Raw genomic sequence first — 18856 nt, 5'->3', positions numbered from 1 at the left:
TGAGACAGCTTAACTACGTGCACACAGTGCACCCATGTTTAGATACGTGCCTAAAACTCTAAAGGGAATCTAACAAACAAAAAATTCTGATTAGTGTTGGTGTTTGTTGTTAAAGTGTAAGGTGTGCAAGGTGTGAATATTTACTAATTTCCACGCAAACTCTGACCCGTGTGTACGAACATTTTTGGAGACGGAAAAGTGGCGTTGCAGGCGTGAGGTGGTGAACTGAAGACAGATTATTGATCCACTTCATCATTTACATTAAACCATCAGCTTTAGTTGTGCTCACTCAACATATCTGATCCACAGGAGCCTTTTTATTGACAAAATATATAAAACAACTTGCAGCAAATTACGTTTCGGATTCCATTGAAGAGCGGATTTGCCGAATCAACAGTTTTTAACAATATCTTCTAACACTGCGTGTATCATCAAATCACTGCAGTGAACGTGACTGTGCCATGAGGCCAAAGAGCACACAGAGCGCACTAACAAAACATGAAGAAAAACGATTCACTTTCAAAATAATATCCTAGAGCGGAGGTCCGGTTGCTCTAAATAAATACTGCCGTGACACTGGTGCGTGATCCTGTGTGATGGATTTACACGATGGAAGGATGAGGACGAAATGAGGGTTCAGCAATGTCTGGTCAGCTAATAAAGATTCTATTGATTTGTTCTCATTGCTTGATGCCGTGACTCTGTCATGACTCACCGTGGAAACCCATTGGCAAAATTGAATATTAATGAGGTGCTTTGCTTTGACCATTTATGGTTGAAAAGGGGCGTGTAGAGGACAGAGTATGAGGCAGATTTATAAAGCGAAAATTGCATTCAGGTGTGCGTGCGCATGGTTTTATATATCAGAATTTGATTTTGCGTACGCCATTTTGGCTTTTGTGCGCACGTACACTTTTAATAAATGAGACCCCTGATCCTTAAGCACCGGTAGTTACGATTATGCAGTGGTGGGACATCGCTTAAAACATTTCCATAGCGGAAAACTTTAATTGTTTATGTTCTGTTTCTGCATTTATATAAAGTCATCTGCATAACGATGAATCAATACATTTCTGACACCAACTTAAGGGTTCCAAGGATGTAGCTGTTTAGTAAGCTGTGTGTCTGTCACTGAGGTCACAGGAAAGGAAAGCTGGCTCACATCAGTTTGCTGGTGAAAAGCTTTAAATGTCTATCAGCATCAGGATGTTTTGGATGATGGCACTGACTGAAGATGAACTGCTTTTCTATGTGGCCATGTGTGTTCATGTTGTTATTTGTTTTATCTCGATAGATGTGGGCTTTGTCCCCTACTGTCTTCGCTCTTCTCAGTCACAATCTGATGCTGGTTCACTCTGAGTTAGCTGTCTACTACCCTGCAATCCAGTATGCTGTACTCTACACCCTCTTCTCCCACTGCACAAGGTAATACACACACCTATACTGTGTATTGTAAAATATAACAGGTAACTTATGTACTAACTGTCCATTGATAATATTAACATGTACTGTTTATTATATATAACTTTATTTGTATTTTGTCAGAATATTATTGATACAAATGCTAGCACAGATCACACTGTAACTATTGAATCTTAGTTTTGTGAGTTTTTGTTATGCTTCTATTGGCAAATGAGGAATTGCCAGTTTATTGATGTTGATTGTTGTGTTTGTGAAGCTCTGTACTATGAATCTCTTTAATTTCTTATCTTGGTAAATAACCATGGCAACTTATGCTGAGCATTTTACCTCCTCCAGAGTAGGTTAAGTTGAAGATAAAATACTGATATCATTTTATAATAGAAATTGAATAAAAGTGAGATGTGTAATCTGTTGAATTCTTCAACCTTCTTCTTTAGACTAAATCTTTTAGTTTTTTTCTTTAGTCCCAGGTGTAATTGAGCCCACAATGATTACATCTGAAAGAATAAGGCTAAAACTGCCATATACACAATGAAAATATATGTAAATTAGCTTAATGTGTAATATCAGTGGATTGGTACTTTATTATCCCTTATCTTAGTTCAAACAAGTATTTTTGTAAGTAACAGTCATATGTTGATGTTATTTCCCTGTTCTGTGGTTGCTCTTAACCCATGTTGTTTGGTTTGTTTTTATACAGACACGACCATTTCATCTCATCCAGCCTGTCATCATCTTCTCCCTCCCTGTTCGATGGCGCCGTCATCAGTACCGTGACAACAGCGACTAAGAAACATTTCAGCACACTGCTAACCCTTCTGGGAGGTCTACTGTCAAAGGAGCACCTCTACCACGAGGCCAGGTTCATGTTTTTTTATGATGTCCAAAATAGTTCAATTGTGAAAAGGGGTTTTACGTATCTCCAGTTGTGTTGAATTGGTATGAAGACACATGGCCCCACGAACATTCCTTTTGTGATTCTTACGCACCTTTTTTTCCTCGTGTACATAAGCCTTCCCAATAATTTAAATATTCAGTTAACAGTCATATTAACGAAAAGGTACTATAACATGGTAACTAAACACAATTTTCAAAAAGCATTTTGGTTGGAGCTTAGAAAAAATATATTTTAGAAACTTTGAGAAGCCAGAAAGTTGCTATTCAAACCTGTGTGACAAGTACATTAAGGTAAAAAGTCTTTAATGAGTCATGGTTGCCATCTGTATGTGGATAAAGTCACAGCTGAAATCTCATTTTGAGGTGGTCTGAAAGGCATGTTTCCACATGCTTTTCACTATGTGAATGCAAATCCGATGCTTTTAATCGCTTCCTAGTGACCATAAATTGATTTGTTAGTGGCCAAAATATCAACACAGACCACAAAATGATTAATATTTTCCCTAAATTGGTCAAATCTTTCTTCATAGCACAGCTTCAGAAGATTTTTAGCTCCCCCTGATTTCTCTCTCTATACCCTTCTTGCTTGCTTGTGACAGCACAAAGATAAACACAGTGACTTCAGACACATCTGTGTACTCAGACTGGGTCAAAACAACATAATTATGAGTTCGAGTAACATTGAGAATTGTAAAAAGTACATAAAAGGGCCAAGACCTATGAATGTGTGACAAAATTTCTTCAGCAAAACTAGATTTGAGCACGACCCAAAGGTGGCAGATACAGTTGCTGTGACGCTTTTGTGTTTGTGTGTTAGGAGGCTACTACTGACCTGGGCTCAGGAAATCTCTGTGCTGATGAAGAAGTCAGACACTAACAGCCCCCTTTTCTCCCTGCCCTCCTTCAACAAGTTCTGCAGGGGCCTACTGGCTAACGGTGAGCACAATATGTCCGCCATTTCCAACATCGAATTTTCAAGTCAAGTCAACTTCAAAGGTATCTATTATTCATCAGTTTCACTCCTTTTTTCTCCTCTCGATAGCTCTTAATGAAGACCAAAGTATTTGCCTTCAGACCTGCCACAGTTTACAGGTCCTTTCTTCGTCTCTATCCACTGAGATGCTGCAGAGGTGAACATCTCACACACACTTTGGACGTGGGATAAAACTATAATGGCACATGCCTGTTTTTAACGTGTGTGTGTGTGTGTGTGTGTGTGTGTGTGTGTGTGTGTGTGTGTGTGTGTGTGTGTGTGTGTGTGTGTGTGTGTGTGTGTGTGTGTGTGTGTGTGTGTGTGTGTGTGTGTGTGTGTGTGTGTGTGTGTGTGTGTGTGTGTGTGTGTGTGTGTGTGTGTGTGTGTGTGTGTGTGTGTGTGTTCTCATCCATTAGATGTGTGGATGTGTGCAGAGTGCAGTTGGTCCACTCAGCTGTTAGGGTGAGGCAGGCCTATGGAAAGCTGCTCAGGACAATCCCCCTTGATGTAGCTCTTAGGTAAGACCTCTACTGTACAAAGGCTCTGTTGCCCTTAAAACAAATCTAACTGTACATAATATCTTGACATAGTATTCACATTTGGGCAAGAAGTCAGTCGTCCTTACATATTTCAGATTTTGGTTTAACACATTGTCGACTCCAGTAAATTAATTCCTTATTGTTGAAATGTATATTGTTTTATTTTTTCACAGTAACCACAGCCAATCTGAGATGAGGGAAATTTCACTGGCAATCCGCCAGCACATGAGCCAAGCCCCAAGCAGCACCTTCCACCCCCAGGACTTCAGCGACCTCATCAGCTTCATCTTATATGGAGTTCTGCACCGTGGAGGGTACATGGCACAGTGACACGGGAATCAATTGCAAAGATTTTACATAAGCTCTGTAGATGGGGTTTTTGCTTTTACAGTTGTTGTTACAGAGACTGATGCAGCAGGGGCCAGACTTTGTGTAGCAGCTTATGCTTCCCAAATTTTCTGGCTGTATTATGTATTTCTGAAATTAACAGTGAATTAGTAATAATACTGATATCTTCAATTGACATTTACTTCTCTAAATCTGAAACATTGTTAGAAAGCCAGTGGCCATTGTTTTCATGTTGTCTGGCCATCCCATTCTTGTGAACATGTCTCATGACCTTTAGAGAGTTTCTTCAAATTTGATAAATATGTTTAGTTCGACTCAAGGATGAACTGATTAGTATTTGGTGGTCATCGGTTACCATGACCTCAGAAAACTCAGTTTTGCCATGCTATCTAAAGAACGTCTTGAGGGAATCCTTTCAAATTTGGATTAGAATCGATTTCAGTGATCAAATGTAAAGGTTACAGTGACCTTATATGAAGAACGTATGCAGAAACTGGTTGGTGGAGACATATAATCACGGGGCAGTAATTCTGTTCAAATCTGTTAGTGAAATTAGAGTATTACACACATGGTTTCACAGTAGACAGAAAAGATAGATGTGATATTTAGGCTGTAGGGATGTCACGATATGAAATTTTGGTGCCACGATTATTGTCAGAGGAAATATCCCAGTTTCAAGGTTTTCACGATTATCAATACTATAGAGTAAGGGGTGAGTGTCAGCAGGTCAGCTGCTGGTTAGAAACTAAATGTAGAAAAAGGATTTCTCCTCTAGCCATGACATCTGCTGATGGAGTTTTCTTGGCCAGCGTTGAGGGCTGTCACGTTAGTTCAGTTAAGTGGCTAGGGCACACACACTTCAATCACGAGAGGAGATCAAACAGAGCAGTGCACACACAAACGACGTGACTCACAAGTGATTTCACCCTGCGGCGCACATGCAAACACCATAGTTGGATATCGTAGTTTAGGTTTTTACAATTCTTGCGGTTATGAAACTGCGGTTATGGCAAAAACAGTTATTCCTGACATCCCGAGTAGGGTTCAATAGCTAGTTCTGAATAAAGCTGCTTTCAGACATGCACTGAGCTCCGGAGATGCTTTGTAGGTTCTCCGAAGGATATGGAAATTTTCAAGTAAGAGCCCCTGGACTTACTGCAGACTTTCTCTGCCTGGCCCCTTTGTAAAGATACTGATGAAGACGTCAAGAGGGAGAGTTTTTGGTGATAAGGGTCAACACTGTGATCTCTGCCGCGGAGTTGTTGCATTACCTCATGTCTCTGTCTGCTGTACCACCCCTTGCTTGAATCCTGCGGCTGATTTGTTGCTATTGTGAACAAGTTTTGAGTGAAAGGAAAACTCAGGAGAAAGTCCAGACCCAAATCTTTGGAGTTCCTCTGGAGGACATGTCTGAATATGTCTCATGTGTGTCAGGAAAATATATTCTAGCTACAGTTTCAATCAGAAATATTCAGCCCCCTCACCTCAAAAGACATTATAGTGATGTGGATGAAAGATAATGACTTATTTTGACAACAGAAGTTGAGTTAACTTTGAAGTTCAAAGGAAAAATGTAACTTAATTAGGGATGCACCGATCCGATATTTGTGTCGGTACCTATATTGAAGACATTTCTAGATCGGGTATCGGTGACAATGGGCCGATCCATATTGGCTGATCTATTCAGTGTAATTCTATGCTGTGCGCTGTGAGTGACGTCATACGCAAGCAACACGCCGTGCGGAGCCTACAGTGTTTACAAAATGGAGCGAGCGAAAGGATTGGCAACCCCGTGTCACTTTTGAGTTTAACAGCACACGCGTGTCGGGCCCTTCTCGCGGATCACCTCAGCTACGGCGCCCGCTGGGGGAACCCTCCGTTCGCGCGGGGCCTACTCCAGCAATGCGCCTCGGCTGGCGCCTAGCAGCTGACTTACAACTAGTGCGGACCAGGGGAATCCGACTGTTTAATTAGTATCGGTATCGGATCGGTATTGGCCGATACTAAACCTCAGATATCGGTATCAGGGGTGAAAAAAGCGTATTGGTGCATCCCTAAACTTAATACAGTTTTCATGTGCAGTATTATTCAACAACCAGCTTCAGTAGTTTGTTGTGCATCCTCTAGCCTTTATAACTTCTTATAGGGCTGCTCGATTATGGAAAAAATCATAATCACCATTATTTTGGACAATATCGAAATCGAGATTATTCAAACAATTATTATGTGCCCTTATTATGAAGTCTATGCTTTATTCTTTAAATGACTAACCAAAAGTGTCACTCGCTTCCGGTTCCGGTAAATAGGGGTAAACATCGGCTTATTCCTCTTTGAAACCAGGATATATCGGTGCCCGGTTATTCAAACCCTTAGTGATGGCTACCCTAACACTCTCCAAGCAGAGAATCGCGGGCTGACCGGCGGGTGCGCGCTAGATTACGGACGCTGCACAGCGCCTTTGTGTGGGGCTGCTCCTCGTCAGATTCTTCGAATCCGAAGTGTTCCCATACAAGAGAACTTTTTCTACCCTTTGTGTCAATCTAACGGGGCTGCTTTCCTTCTGCCATTTTCCACTCGCGCTGTTTTTTAAATACCGCCGGTCACCACACACACAACTCGCCTCCTTCACTTCACAGCTGCTTGAGAATGAGTGCCAGTCAGCTGGGTCGCGTTGAATGCTGTGAGGGAAGGACTGAATTGCGAATGCCAACTCTTTCGAAAAAAATGCCAAAAATTGTTTCAACTCGATTATAGTAGTTTGGAGATCGTTTGACCCCATAATCGAAATCACGATTAATCAAGAAGCCCTAACTTCTTACAAACATTTCCAGTAAGTGCTGACAATCTTCTTACACCACTTGATTGGAATCTTTGCCCATTTTTCACATGCAAAAGCCTCTAGCTCAGTGATGTTTGATGGCTTCCGTGCTGCAACTGCCTTCTTTAAATCCCACCAAAGATTTTCAAACTGATATAAATCTGGTGGCTGAGAAGGCCCCTCCAGGACATTCCAAGATCTTTTTCTCAACCAAGCTTTGGTTGACTTTGAGGTGTGCTTGGGATCATTGTCTTTGGAACATTCCTCTTTAAAATGGCCTGGTATTTCTGGGAATCCATGATGCCAGGTACACGATCAAGATTGCCAGTTCATGCCGCAAAAAAACAGCCCCACATCATCAATGACCCACCTCCAGGCTTGACTGTGGGGATGGTATTCTTCTGGTCATAAGCTTGGCCTTTCGCACGCTAGACATACCGCTGGTCCATATGTCCAAACAGTTCCAGTTTGGTTTCATCAGTCCATAGACTGTCACTCAAAACTCTGTAGTCTTATCCAAATTCCTCCTGGCATATTCTAGTCAACTTTTGATGTTCCTTGTGGTCAAGAGTGGAGTGCGTCTTAGAGTCCTGCCATGAAGTCCTTGTTTATTCAGTACACGTCTTATAGTTGCCACTGAAGCACTTGTACCAGCCTTCATCAGGTCATCCTTAAGGTGTCTTGCAGTTACACAGGGGTTTCTCTAAGTTGTTCTGACTAAGTTGCTAACGGCCCTTGATGAAATGTTGGGCTTTCTACCACGTCCAGGCAGGTTTGCAGCTATTCCATTAGTTTTAAACTTCCTTTTAATGCTCCCAATGGTGTTTCTTGGAATATTACATTTTTTGGAAATCTTTTTATACCCAAGTTCCTGTGATGAATACCTTCATGGGTGGGGTTTATATACAGTGCTGTGAAAAAGTATTTGTCCCCTTCCGGGTTTCTAATTTTTGTGCATGGCCTACCAGAATTACTCCAAGAGCACATCGACGACTCCTCCAAAACAACATCTAAGGAACTGCAGGCCTCACTTGCCTCAATGTTCATGATTCAACAATAAGAGAGACACTGGGCAAAAATGGCATCCATGGGAGAGTTCCAAAGCGAAAGTAACTGCTGACCAAAAATAACACAAAGGCTCGTCAAAAAACATCTTGATGATCCCCAAGACTTTTGGGCAAATATTCTGTGGACTGATGAAAAAAAAGTTGAACTTTTTGAAAGGTGTGCGTCCCGTTCTATCTGGCGTTATACTGACACAGCATTTCATAAAAACATCATACAAACATGATGGTGGTAGTGTGATGGTCTTGGGCTGCTTTGCAGCTTCAGGACCTGGACGACTTACCATATTGATGGAACCATGAATTCTGCTCTCTACCAGAAAATCCTGAAGGAGAATGTCCTGCCATCAGTTCGTGACCTCAAGCTCAAGCGCACTTGGGTTATGCAGCAGGACAATGATCCGAAACACACCAGCAAGTCCACCTCTGAATGGCTCAAAAAAAAGCAGGTTTTGGAGTGGCCTAGTCAAAGTCCTGACTTAAATCAGATTGAGATGCTGTGGCATGACCTTTAACACGCCATTTATGATCGAAAACCATTCAATGTGTCTGAATTAAAACAATTCTGCAAAGAAGAGTGGGCCACAATTCCTCCATAGCGATGTGAAAGACTCATTGCCAGTTATCTCTGACGCTTGATTGCAGTTATTAGGTTTAGGGGGCAATTACTTTTTCACATAGGGCCAGGTAGGTTTGGATAGCTTTTTTCCCTTAATAAATTAAATCATTATTTAAAACTGCCTTTTGTATTTAATTGGGTTATCTTTGTCTAATATTAAAATTTGTTTAATGATCTGAATCATTTAGGTGTGACAAATATGCAAAAAAATCAGGAAGGGTGAAAATACTTTTTCATAGCACTGTATGCATCACAGCTGAAACAAATGAAAGATCATTATAGAGTTCCCAAGGGCTTAATTATGTTTCAACCCCACTTAAGGTCATAAAAACTGTTAGACAGCTTTAAAAACAACAATATTATATAGGGGTTGAATGATTGCTATCTTAAAAAAATTAACTGTTACACACAAATACTACATCATTTTCTGTGTTGATTAATTGATAAATCCTTTAAATCTTTGAGGGGTTGAATATTTCTGATTATAACTGTAGTCCTCCTGCAGATAAATGACCCCCTACATTGACCTTGGGTGTGTGTTTGTATGTCTGTGTGCACCATTACAGAATTGTATTATCCCGTCAGTCTGTACCCATTCTCTGCCTATCTAATAATGACTATCAGGCATCACTGTAATGCAACTCTAAGCTTCACATTTCTTCCTCCCAGGAAAGATCCCTGGATGGAACGTCTATACTACAGCTGTCAACGGCTTGAGAAACGGGATGCCAGAGGAGGTGTGAATGGCAGTAGGCCAGGTGTACTGCCACGGGCACTGCTGAAATCTGAGGTGGTGCTGTGGCAATGGGCAGTGTGGGAGGCTGCGCAGTTCACTGTACTTTCTAAACTTCGAACGCCGCTGGGCCGAGCTCAGGACACTTTTCAGACCATTGAAGGTACAGGGACAAGATCCAATTTGTGTTGTTAATGAATGGAACATTTCACCTGGGTTTTAAGCCTCTTCTGCCACTTTTTTGTAAGATTAAGTAGTGGACATCGTAGCATACATTTTACGTTATCCATTTTTTCAATATGGGGACCCTTCAGAACGCATTTGCTGTGGTCTAGTTTTAATTTTATTTGCTATTTTAAGACTTTGTTGTTGTCTTTGTCCTGAGACAAAAGTCCGCTAGATTTCGTACATTGTTTTATCCTCAATTTATCTGCTGTTGTGCTACATTCTGTTGCACCATTATATGAGGTTGTAAACCAGCATTTATGTAAATCTGTAAAGAAACGATTGGAGCCTCTTGGCAATTCTGAATTTTTTTTCTACATGACATACTGTGCACTTTGATAACCAGTACTGGTTGCATATAGACCACATTTACCTGTCACAGACCCATTCCTGAAATGTTGAAGTTGTGTGCATTAGCATTGATTGCATGTGTAATACACCAAAACAAACATAAGTAAAACATAAGCCAACATTGCTGACTTTAATTACCTTGTTTTTCTTCTGCATCTCTGGGTTTCAGGTATGATCCGGAGCCTGGCTGCCCACAGTCTGAACCCAGAGCAGGACATTGGAGCATGGGCTGCTGCCGGAAGTGATGGCGATGGTCACCACTCCAATCAGTTACGCCTCGCTTTGCTGCTTCAGTACCTGGAGAACCTGGAGAAGCTAATGTACAATGCTTATGAGGGCTGTGCCAATGCTCTCACGGCCCCACCAAAGGTATGCAAGTAAAAGTATAAGTCCCCACAACTAGTTGATAATTTGAGCATCTAACATTATGACAATGAAGAAGTGCTGAGTCCAGGGGAAATAAGATGGGCTAAGAATGATCCCAAACCGGCAGAAATTCACTTGTTACAGCAGCAGATTGTAGGAACGCGGTAGACACCCTCATCTAGTTTTGCATCCACCAAGTAGGGAGCCTTGCAAATCTCCACTAAGCACACTTACAGTGTTAATTTGGAGTTTTTTCATCTTTTGCAAGATATATTTATCGCGCACGTTGATATCGCGGTGATGATATATCGTGCAGCCCTACTATTTAAGATACATGATTACTGTTTCAGACTGGACAGTCTACAATGCACATTATATTTAGGGATGGACGATATAGATTTTTCAGGGCCGATATGATAACCAACATGCTTCACACAATTATTTCACGTACAAAGAAGTTCATAGCCTGTAGTTTATGCACACCTGAGGGTAAAATTGCTAAATATAGTAAGTAATTGAAGGAGTGGTGCCCAATGTGGGGCTCCACGCCACAAGAGATGCGGACTGGCAAGCGGAGACAGTGCTGGTACGGTCCACGGAGGACTGGGAGCAGGCAGACGAAAGCAGATGGTGGTTGGAGGCGCTCCAGAGGCATGCGGAGAGAAAGATGGCTCTAATGGTGCGTCTGCTGGCCCAGTCGGGGCGCGCTCCTGCCTAACACACCGAGCTGAAGTCTGATTCTGCTTCCCCTCGCTGCACTGCTGCACTGACACTCTCTTTGACCCTTTGTTTCCTCAGTAGCACTGGCTGCAAGTGCCTCGTATTCTCGCCATACATTGTCATCGCGATGACGGACTCTAAGGTTCAGGGTCAAATTTGTCCATCGTCTTCGACAAAAAACGTTACTCCGCCTAGTGTTCTGGTGGTGATTTGCTTTGCAACACGTGCAACCCTTGGAGAACCATAAATTAAAATGAGTCCATCTACACAACTGTGTGAAAAGTACCAGTACCACGCGCTGGCCTTAAGTTGCTTGTTTTCCCTCCCAGTGAGGGATTGGCAGATGCGGAGTGGGCAGGCTGGTGTGTAAGATTTTACCATGTCCTGGATGTACGGCAGCTGTGGCTGAGGGGTAGAGCGGTCGTCCTCCAACCTGAAGGTCGGTTGTTCGATCCCCAGTCTTTCCCATCTGCATGCCGAAGTGTCCTTGGGCAAGATGCTTAACCCTGATTTGACCCTCATAGAACAACAAAAGTGCTGCTAATAGATGCACTGTATGAATATGTGAGTGTATGGGTGAATGTAAAACTGTACTGTAAAGCGCTTTGAGTGGTCATCAAGACTAGAAAACGCTATATAAATACAAAACCATTTACCATTATGTAGACTGGGCTCGTTCCGTTCACAGCAAGGTACGCAAGTACTAGTGTGTTGAAGCGAATGTGAGCAGCCACCATTAACCAGTGTAGGAAGTGGAGGAGTAGTGTGAGTGAACTTAGGTAGGTTGAAGACCAGTCTAGCTCCTGCATTCTGAATGCATCAGCATGTATCTACACAAGCGGGTTGTTGCAGTGATCTTGGCGTTCGGTCTTGTCAAGGTTGATTTTCAGGTGGTGTGCGGACTACCACTGAGAGATGTTAGTCAGACAGGCAGAGATTTGTGCTGCTACCTGCGTTTCAGCTTGGGTAAAAAAAAAAAATTGTTGGGTGTCATCTGCGTAGCTGTGGTAGGAAAAGCCATGTGAGTGAATGACAAAGCCGAGAGAGTTGGTGTACAGAGTGAAGAGGAGAGAACCCAGGACGGAACCTTTAGGGACCCCAGTAGTGAGAGAGCAAGGTTCGGACACAGATCCTCTCAAAGTAACCTCTTAAGTGCGGTCTTTGAGGTAGGTTGAGAGCAAGAAGAGTGCAGAACCTGAGATACCCAGATCCTGAAGGGGGGAAATTAATGTCTGGTGATTCACCATGTAAAATGCAGCAGAACGGTCTAGAACAGAGGTCTTCAACGTTTTTCAGGCCAAGGACCCCCAAACAGGTGGAGAGATGGAGCAGGGACCCCCTACTATATATATTGCATAAAATTGTGTTTTATATTAAACTGGACCTAGTGCCATGTTCAACATAACTACCCTGATATTGTGCATTCAATACTAAGCTATTCAAATATTACACGGGTTCATATATTCATGTTTTTAATTTAAACATGTGCAAGGTACAGGGTGGCCATGCCACTGCCATTTATAAACATACAGTGGGTACGGAAAGTATTCAGACCCCTTTAAACTTTTCACTCTGTTTCATTGCAGCCATTTGCTAAAATCTAAAAAAGTTCATTTTATTTCTCATCAATGTACACTTAGCACCCCATCTTGACAGAAAAAAAACAGAAATTTAGAAATTTTTGCAAATTTATTAAAAAAGAAAAACTGAAATATCACATGGTCATAAGTATTCAGACCCTTTGCTCAGTATTGAGTAGAAGCACCCTTTTGAGCTAGTACAGCCATGAGTCTTCTTGGGAATGATGTAACAAGTTTTTCACACCTGGATTTGGGGATCCTCTGCCATTCTTCCTTGCAGATCCTCTCCAGTTCCGTCAGGTTGGATGGTGAACGTTGGTGGACAGCCATTTTCAGGTCTCTCCAGAGATGCTCAATTGGGTTTAGGTCAGGGCTCTGGCTGGGCCAGTCAAGAATGGTCACAGATTTGTTCCGAAGCCACTCCTTTGTTATTTTAGCTGTCTGCTTAGGGTCATTGCCTTGTTGGAAGGTGAACCTTCGGCCCAGTCTGAGGTCCAGAGCAGTCTGAAAGAGGTTTTCTTCCAGGATATCTCTGTACTTGGCCGCATTCATCTTTCCTTCAATTGCAACCAGTCGTCCTGTCCCTGCAGCTGAAAAACACCCCCATAGCATGATGCTGCCACCACCATGTTTCACTGTTGGGATTGTATTGGGCAGGTGATGAGCAGTGGCTGGTTTTCTCCACACATACCGCTTAGAATTAACGCCAACAAGTTCAATCTTGGTCTCATAAGACCAGAGAATCTTATTTCTCATAGTCTGGGAGTGTTCTCCATGTGTTTTTTGGCAAACTCTCTGCGGGCTTTCATATGTCTTGCACTGAGGAGAGGCTTCCGTCGGGCCACTCTGCCATAAAGCCCCGACTGGTGGAGGGCTGCAGTGATAGTTGACTTTGTGGAACTTTCTCCAATCTCCCTACTGCATCTCTGGAGCTCAGCCACAGGGATCTTTGGGTTCTTCTTTACCTCACTCACCAAGACTCTTCTCCCACGATTGCTCAGTTTGGCTGGACGGCCAGGTCTAGGAAGACTTCTGGTCGTCCCAAACTTCTTCCATTTAAAGATTATGGAGGCCACTGTGCTCTTAAGAACCTTGAGTGCTGGAGAAATTCTTTTGTAACCTTGGCCAGATCTGTGCCTTGCCACAATTCTGTCTCTGAGCTCTTTGGGCAGTTCCTTCGACCTCATGATTCTCATTTGCTCTGACATGCACTGTGAGCTGTATGGTCTTATATAGACAGGTGTGTGCCTTTCCTAATCGAGTCCAATCAGTTTAATTAAACACAGCTGGACTCCAATGAAGGTGTAGAACCATCTCAAGGAGGATCAGAAGAAATGGACAGAATGTGAGTTAAATATGAGTGTCGCAGCAAAAGGTCTGAATACTTATGACCATGTGATATTTCAGTTTTTCTTTTTTAAGAAATTTGCAAAAATTTCTACATTTCTGTTTTTTTCTTTCAAGATGGGGTGCTGAGAGTACATTAATGAGAAATAAAATGAACATTTTTGATTTTTTAGCAAATTGCTGCAATGAAACAGAGTGAAATATTTATAGGGGTCTGAATACTTCCCGCACCCACTGTACATCTTGCATACAACACTGAGCTATTAAAGTAATTCACAGATTCAGGTTTTTATTTTAAACATACATGTAGAAGAGACAGTGAATCCTCATCTGTGGATGGCACACATACTCCCACATTAGTGAGATGTCGGACCCTGATGGGTAGCACACAACTTATCTAATCTTGGATGGATGGAGGTTGTCCGGCAGACGGTCAAATCAGCCTTACAATATGTTGGATGCATGTTAATGTGTATTGAAAGACAATTAAATTTGTGAAAAAAAAAAAAAAAAATTATAAAAAATTAAAAAAATTGTCTAATCAACCAAAGATTTCGCGGACCCCCTTCAGTACCTCCGCGGACCCCCTAGGGGCTGCAGACCCCCTGTTGAAGACCTCTGGTCTAGAAGGATGAGGACAGAGGAGACAGAGGCTGCTCTAGCAGTGTGAAGTTGCTCAGAGACAGCAAGGAGGGCAGTCGAAGTTGACTGGCCTGCTTTGAAACCAGTCTGGTGAGGATCAAGAAGGTTGTTCTGGTGAAGATAGAGGACAGTTGATTAGAAATAGCATGCTCGAGTGCTTGTATCCTAGCTCATACAATTCAAGGTAAGAAAAAACAGCCCAAGCTAGTTAACCTATGTCAGCAGATACAGTAGTATTCTATCAGAGAAGCTTACTGTTTGTGCTTAATGTACTCAGGCTAAATCCAAGCAGTCTGGTAGTCTGAACCCCCCCCCCCCCCGCCACCAAAATAGTGCAAATACTGTAGTAGGAGATTTTCTGCTCAGACGCATTCAAAACGTCAATAAAGCAGCGACTGAGCCGCGCTGCTCACGCCGTCAGTTTGGACGCCTGGCACTGAAATGAAAACCAAGATGATCATGCTGCCAGTGTGACCAGGCGCATTCACTGCTGGTTGATGTTCAATTGCAAAGTGACATACTGGTGAAAGTGGCGACTGAAAATGACACAGGGCTGAAGAAAACACGTCCAGGGCTACCAGCCAGGCGATGCCCATGATTACACCTATGGTCTTTAGGCTATAACTTCATCAGTAACAGCTCAGCACTGCTGCAACCAGAGGTTAATGTCTACAGACCACTCACATATAGTTCCCATTCATTTTATAGGGATGGTTAACCCACAATAAAAATTCGCTTAGCATATACTCAGCACTATGCCTATGTAGGGATGGTTGAAGTGTTTGAGTCAAGAAAACACTCTTGGTGTGCATTGCAGCCAAATCTACTACAAGTAAATGGCAACTACTCAAAAGAACACAAAATGCATCCATACTGCTCATGTAGTCATCCAAGTGTCTGTAAAGACTTGAACCGGCTTAATTTACACCATGTTTTTAGCCTAAATGTCCGTTGTTTTCCTTGTCCTAGTTACTTCTGCATCTCTCATGAGAACTTCCAAGTATCCATGCTATTGCCACAGTATGCACTGACAGTCTGACAGCAGTGTTGAAGTGTTTCTTCTAAAGGCTGATATATGCTTCTCCGTTTTTACTGAAACAGAAACGGACAGAGAAACGCCCTCTCCGAGCGCCTCGGAGAGCTTTTCGTGCCCCTTTGATTTTTCTAACTATCCGTGGGCATTTCGGAGAGCCTAGGGACAGCCCTTGGCTGTGATTGGTCCGCTAACGACAGCATTTCGGAACGACATAATTTCCAGACCTCAAACTTCCTGTTTAATCCCTATATCACAATAAACCCAAACACAACTATGATTCTACGATTTAAGGTGGCAAGTGTGTTAACAGAGTTGTCGGGCTGACGGTGGCTGGTTAGAGCACCCTCGGCACATACAGTTAAAACGAACTTTCATAACGGCACTAGCGTGCTAGCCACCATGCTAACGGCAGTGGTAGCAGCGCAAAAACCTGCTGTCACGACATTAATTCCACCGCTATCATGACACTGTTTCTCAAATACCGTCAGGTTAGAAGCAAACACTGGGTAGTAGTTAGTATCGGGAGTCCCTGCTGACTGTGTGGAAGCTGGGGGGAAGCTAGCTGCCTCCGTCTAGCCTCAAGCAGTCTTGAAGCTACACAGGGGAAGCTAGCTGCCTCCGTGTAGCCTCAAGCAGTCTTGAAGCTACACGGGGGAATCTTGCTGCCTCATTGTAGCTTCAAGCTGTGGAATTAGCAACGCAGTTCAGAAACAAGACAGGGGAACGCTGCGCTAAGAAACGATAACATCAGCATTTTGACCTGCTGGGTGTCTCTTTATTTAGTTCTGTTAGTTTCCATCGTTCACTGTGTGTGACGAAAGCCGGGAGAAAGTAAATCAAACGTGGACTTATTCTACGCACAAATGGGGTAGGCTTCTCTGAACTCGTCTTCCGTTGCGCCACCTACTGTTTGGCGGTGTATTGTTTTCTCCACGTACAGTTGTTTTGCAGTTTGCTGCTGAAAGAGCTACTTGGGGCTACCACAGTTTCATGAAAGTGGTGAGAGCTATTGTCCATGATGGATTTCAACTTCGCCAACATACTCCTCTCACCTTCTTCAGTGGCGTCCACAGGTCACTCTAAAACCAAGCTTTCCCTCTTAACTAGTTTAATTGCCCCCTTAACTAGTATTATCTACATAATATGATGAATCCATCTTTTTTTTATGTCTAAGGGTATTAGGACATTCTTCTACACCAACCGTCAGACCTGCCAAGATTGGCTGACAAGGATTCGCTTGGCACTGATGAGGGTTGGTCTCCTGTCTGGTCAACCGGCAGTTACCATTCGTCATGGCTTTGACCTGCTTACAGAGATCAAAAACAGTAGCACCCAGGTCAGTAAATATACATTGCTACATGAAGCTTTCAAATGATTCACATATGCTCTACTTTAAAATGTTCTGTGTAGCAAACATTTTGATAAGCAGCAGGCAATGGACACTGGCTGGAGCCTCTCTTGCCTCTATGTGCCTTTCTCTTGTATATAATTGGTACCCAATTATACTGCATTATTTGACAGTATCATCTCATTCCATGTTAAGCATGTTTTTGTGTGCTTTCCAGGGTCCAGAGGTGGAGATTCCTCTGACATTATTGGTGGAGGCTCTGTGTGAGTTGCGATGTCCTGAGGCCATCCAGGGCCTGGCAGCCTGGAGCCTCTTCACCAATGGCAGGAGTCTGAGTTGGCTATCGTCAGTCGCTCTGCAGGCTGAGGGACGGTAAGCATCACCATCTTTACCAAACATTTTTGTAGCTCAGCAGAATACAATGCTACATCCTTTCCATTCACATGTTATCTGTTCATTTATTTGGTTGTCCTCTGCTAAATAATAACTTTGTGTGTTTTAGATTTGAGAAGGCAGCTCTGGAGTATCAGGATCAGCTTTCGGCGGCTACAGGGATGGACTGCAGCATAAAAAGCTCTGAATGCTGCCTGCTCAAACTTTCCAGCGACACAAGCAGCCCCAAGCACAGCAGCAATGGTAACTATCTCTTATAATACAGTCCAGCTGCCATAAGATTTGATAAATTCAATTTGTATGTGCACCTAAGTCATGTCTTAATTCTAATTGAGGTTCTCAAAACATCTCTATTTAATTCAAAAATCAATCTTTGAGAACAGGCTTGTGCTCAAAGTTTGCACTGCTTATAGAGAGGTAATTGATAACTTAAAATGTATCCATGTGTCGCTAAAAAACAGTGATATTCATCATGAATATCTACAAAGCAATGTACATATGCATATCTAAATTGAGAATGAATCTTTAATATCTCCATCACATCAGTTGGTTCAGCAGTTGTTGGCAGGTTCTAATGTCTAATGTTTTGCTCTCAACAGAAGGGAAAAATGTGAAGAAAAAAAACAAAACAAGCAGCAACAAGCGAGTGTCAGGCTCGACAAATCTGAGCAAAGCCAGATCAGCTAGTTTGAATCTGTTAAAAGTCATTATCAAACATATCACATTTTTTAAATGAGTTTAACAATTATTAACAGTAAATATTTTATGTGGAGTTAATGAGTTGTGAGGCATACAGTTTTGTGTGTGTTCAGCCATTTGCAAAGTTTTTTAATTGAAGACCATCTTCTTGTGTAATCATATAGTTGTTTTATAGAACACTTTGTTAGTCTTGTGCGACAAGAAATCTCAAAACTTGCTCTAAGTTTGCCCAGTTCATTCATAATGTAGTGCAGAATCGTACATGTCCTAATTTAAATGCTTCTGTTTGGGGGCGGGGCTGCGAAAAGGTGACAGCAGGAAGACTGTATTGCTGAAATCCAGTGAGTGTTCTCCTGAGGTGATCAACTTCCTGGCCAACAAAATGTGTCAGTGTTATGTGGCTCTCAGTGATTGGACCTCGGTTAAGGAGTGGCAGGCCACTGTCAATGCCCTCAAACAGAACTCCACCAACCCCATCAGCATCAACCTTAGGACAGATTTCAACTACATTCAGGCTCTGTGCCGCTTTGAGGAGGGAGATCTGGCGCAGTGTGGGGCTCAATTGGAGCTGCTGCCTGGAGAGGACTACAGTTCACTCGGCAACAAGGATAAGCTGGGTAACATTTACTATATACTATCTTCTACTTTTCTTCACCTCTACTAGAGTGTTAGAATGACTTATGTTTTTAATTTAATAAAATACTCAAAATTTAAAGTTTTTAAAAGCTTTAAGCAT

General features: G+C 42.5%; 1 protein-coding gene across 1 annotated transcript in view; it reads left to right on the top strand.

Moving 5' to 3' along the window:
- The window catches only part of smg1 (SMG1 nonsense mediated mRNA decay associated PI3K related kinase), a 99692-nt gene that overhangs the window by 31509 nt on the left and 49327 nt on the right, over nt 1–18856 (top strand). The window contains exons 14-25 of the mRNA XM_061090893.1: nt 1295–1425; nt 2123–2284; nt 3137–3255; nt 3362–3449; nt 3709–3810; nt 4005–4145; nt 9350–9576; nt 10159–10358; nt 16855–17016; nt 17246–17400; nt 17531–17664; nt 18429–18737. Coding sequence (XP_060946876.1) covers nt 1295–1425; nt 2123–2284; nt 3137–3255; nt 3362–3449; nt 3709–3810; nt 4005–4145; nt 9350–9576; nt 10159–10358; nt 16855–17016; nt 17246–17400; nt 17531–17664; nt 18429–18737 — 1930 coding nt within the window. The remainder of the gene's footprint in view (nt 1–1294; nt 1426–2122; nt 2285–3136; nt 3256–3361; nt 3450–3708; nt 3811–4004; nt 4146–9349; nt 9577–10158; nt 10359–16854; nt 17017–17245; nt 17401–17530; nt 17665–18428; nt 18738–18856) is intronic.

Source organism: Limanda limanda, chromosome 17 (assembly GCF_963576545.1).
Source record: "Limanda limanda chromosome 17, fLimLim1.1, whole genome shotgun sequence".
Lineage (NCBI taxonomy): Eukaryota > Metazoa > Chordata > Actinopteri > Pleuronectiformes > Pleuronectidae > Limanda > Limanda limanda.
The sequence above is the reverse complement of the archived record's forward strand: the minus strand, read 5'-3'. Positions and strand labels throughout refer to the sequence as shown.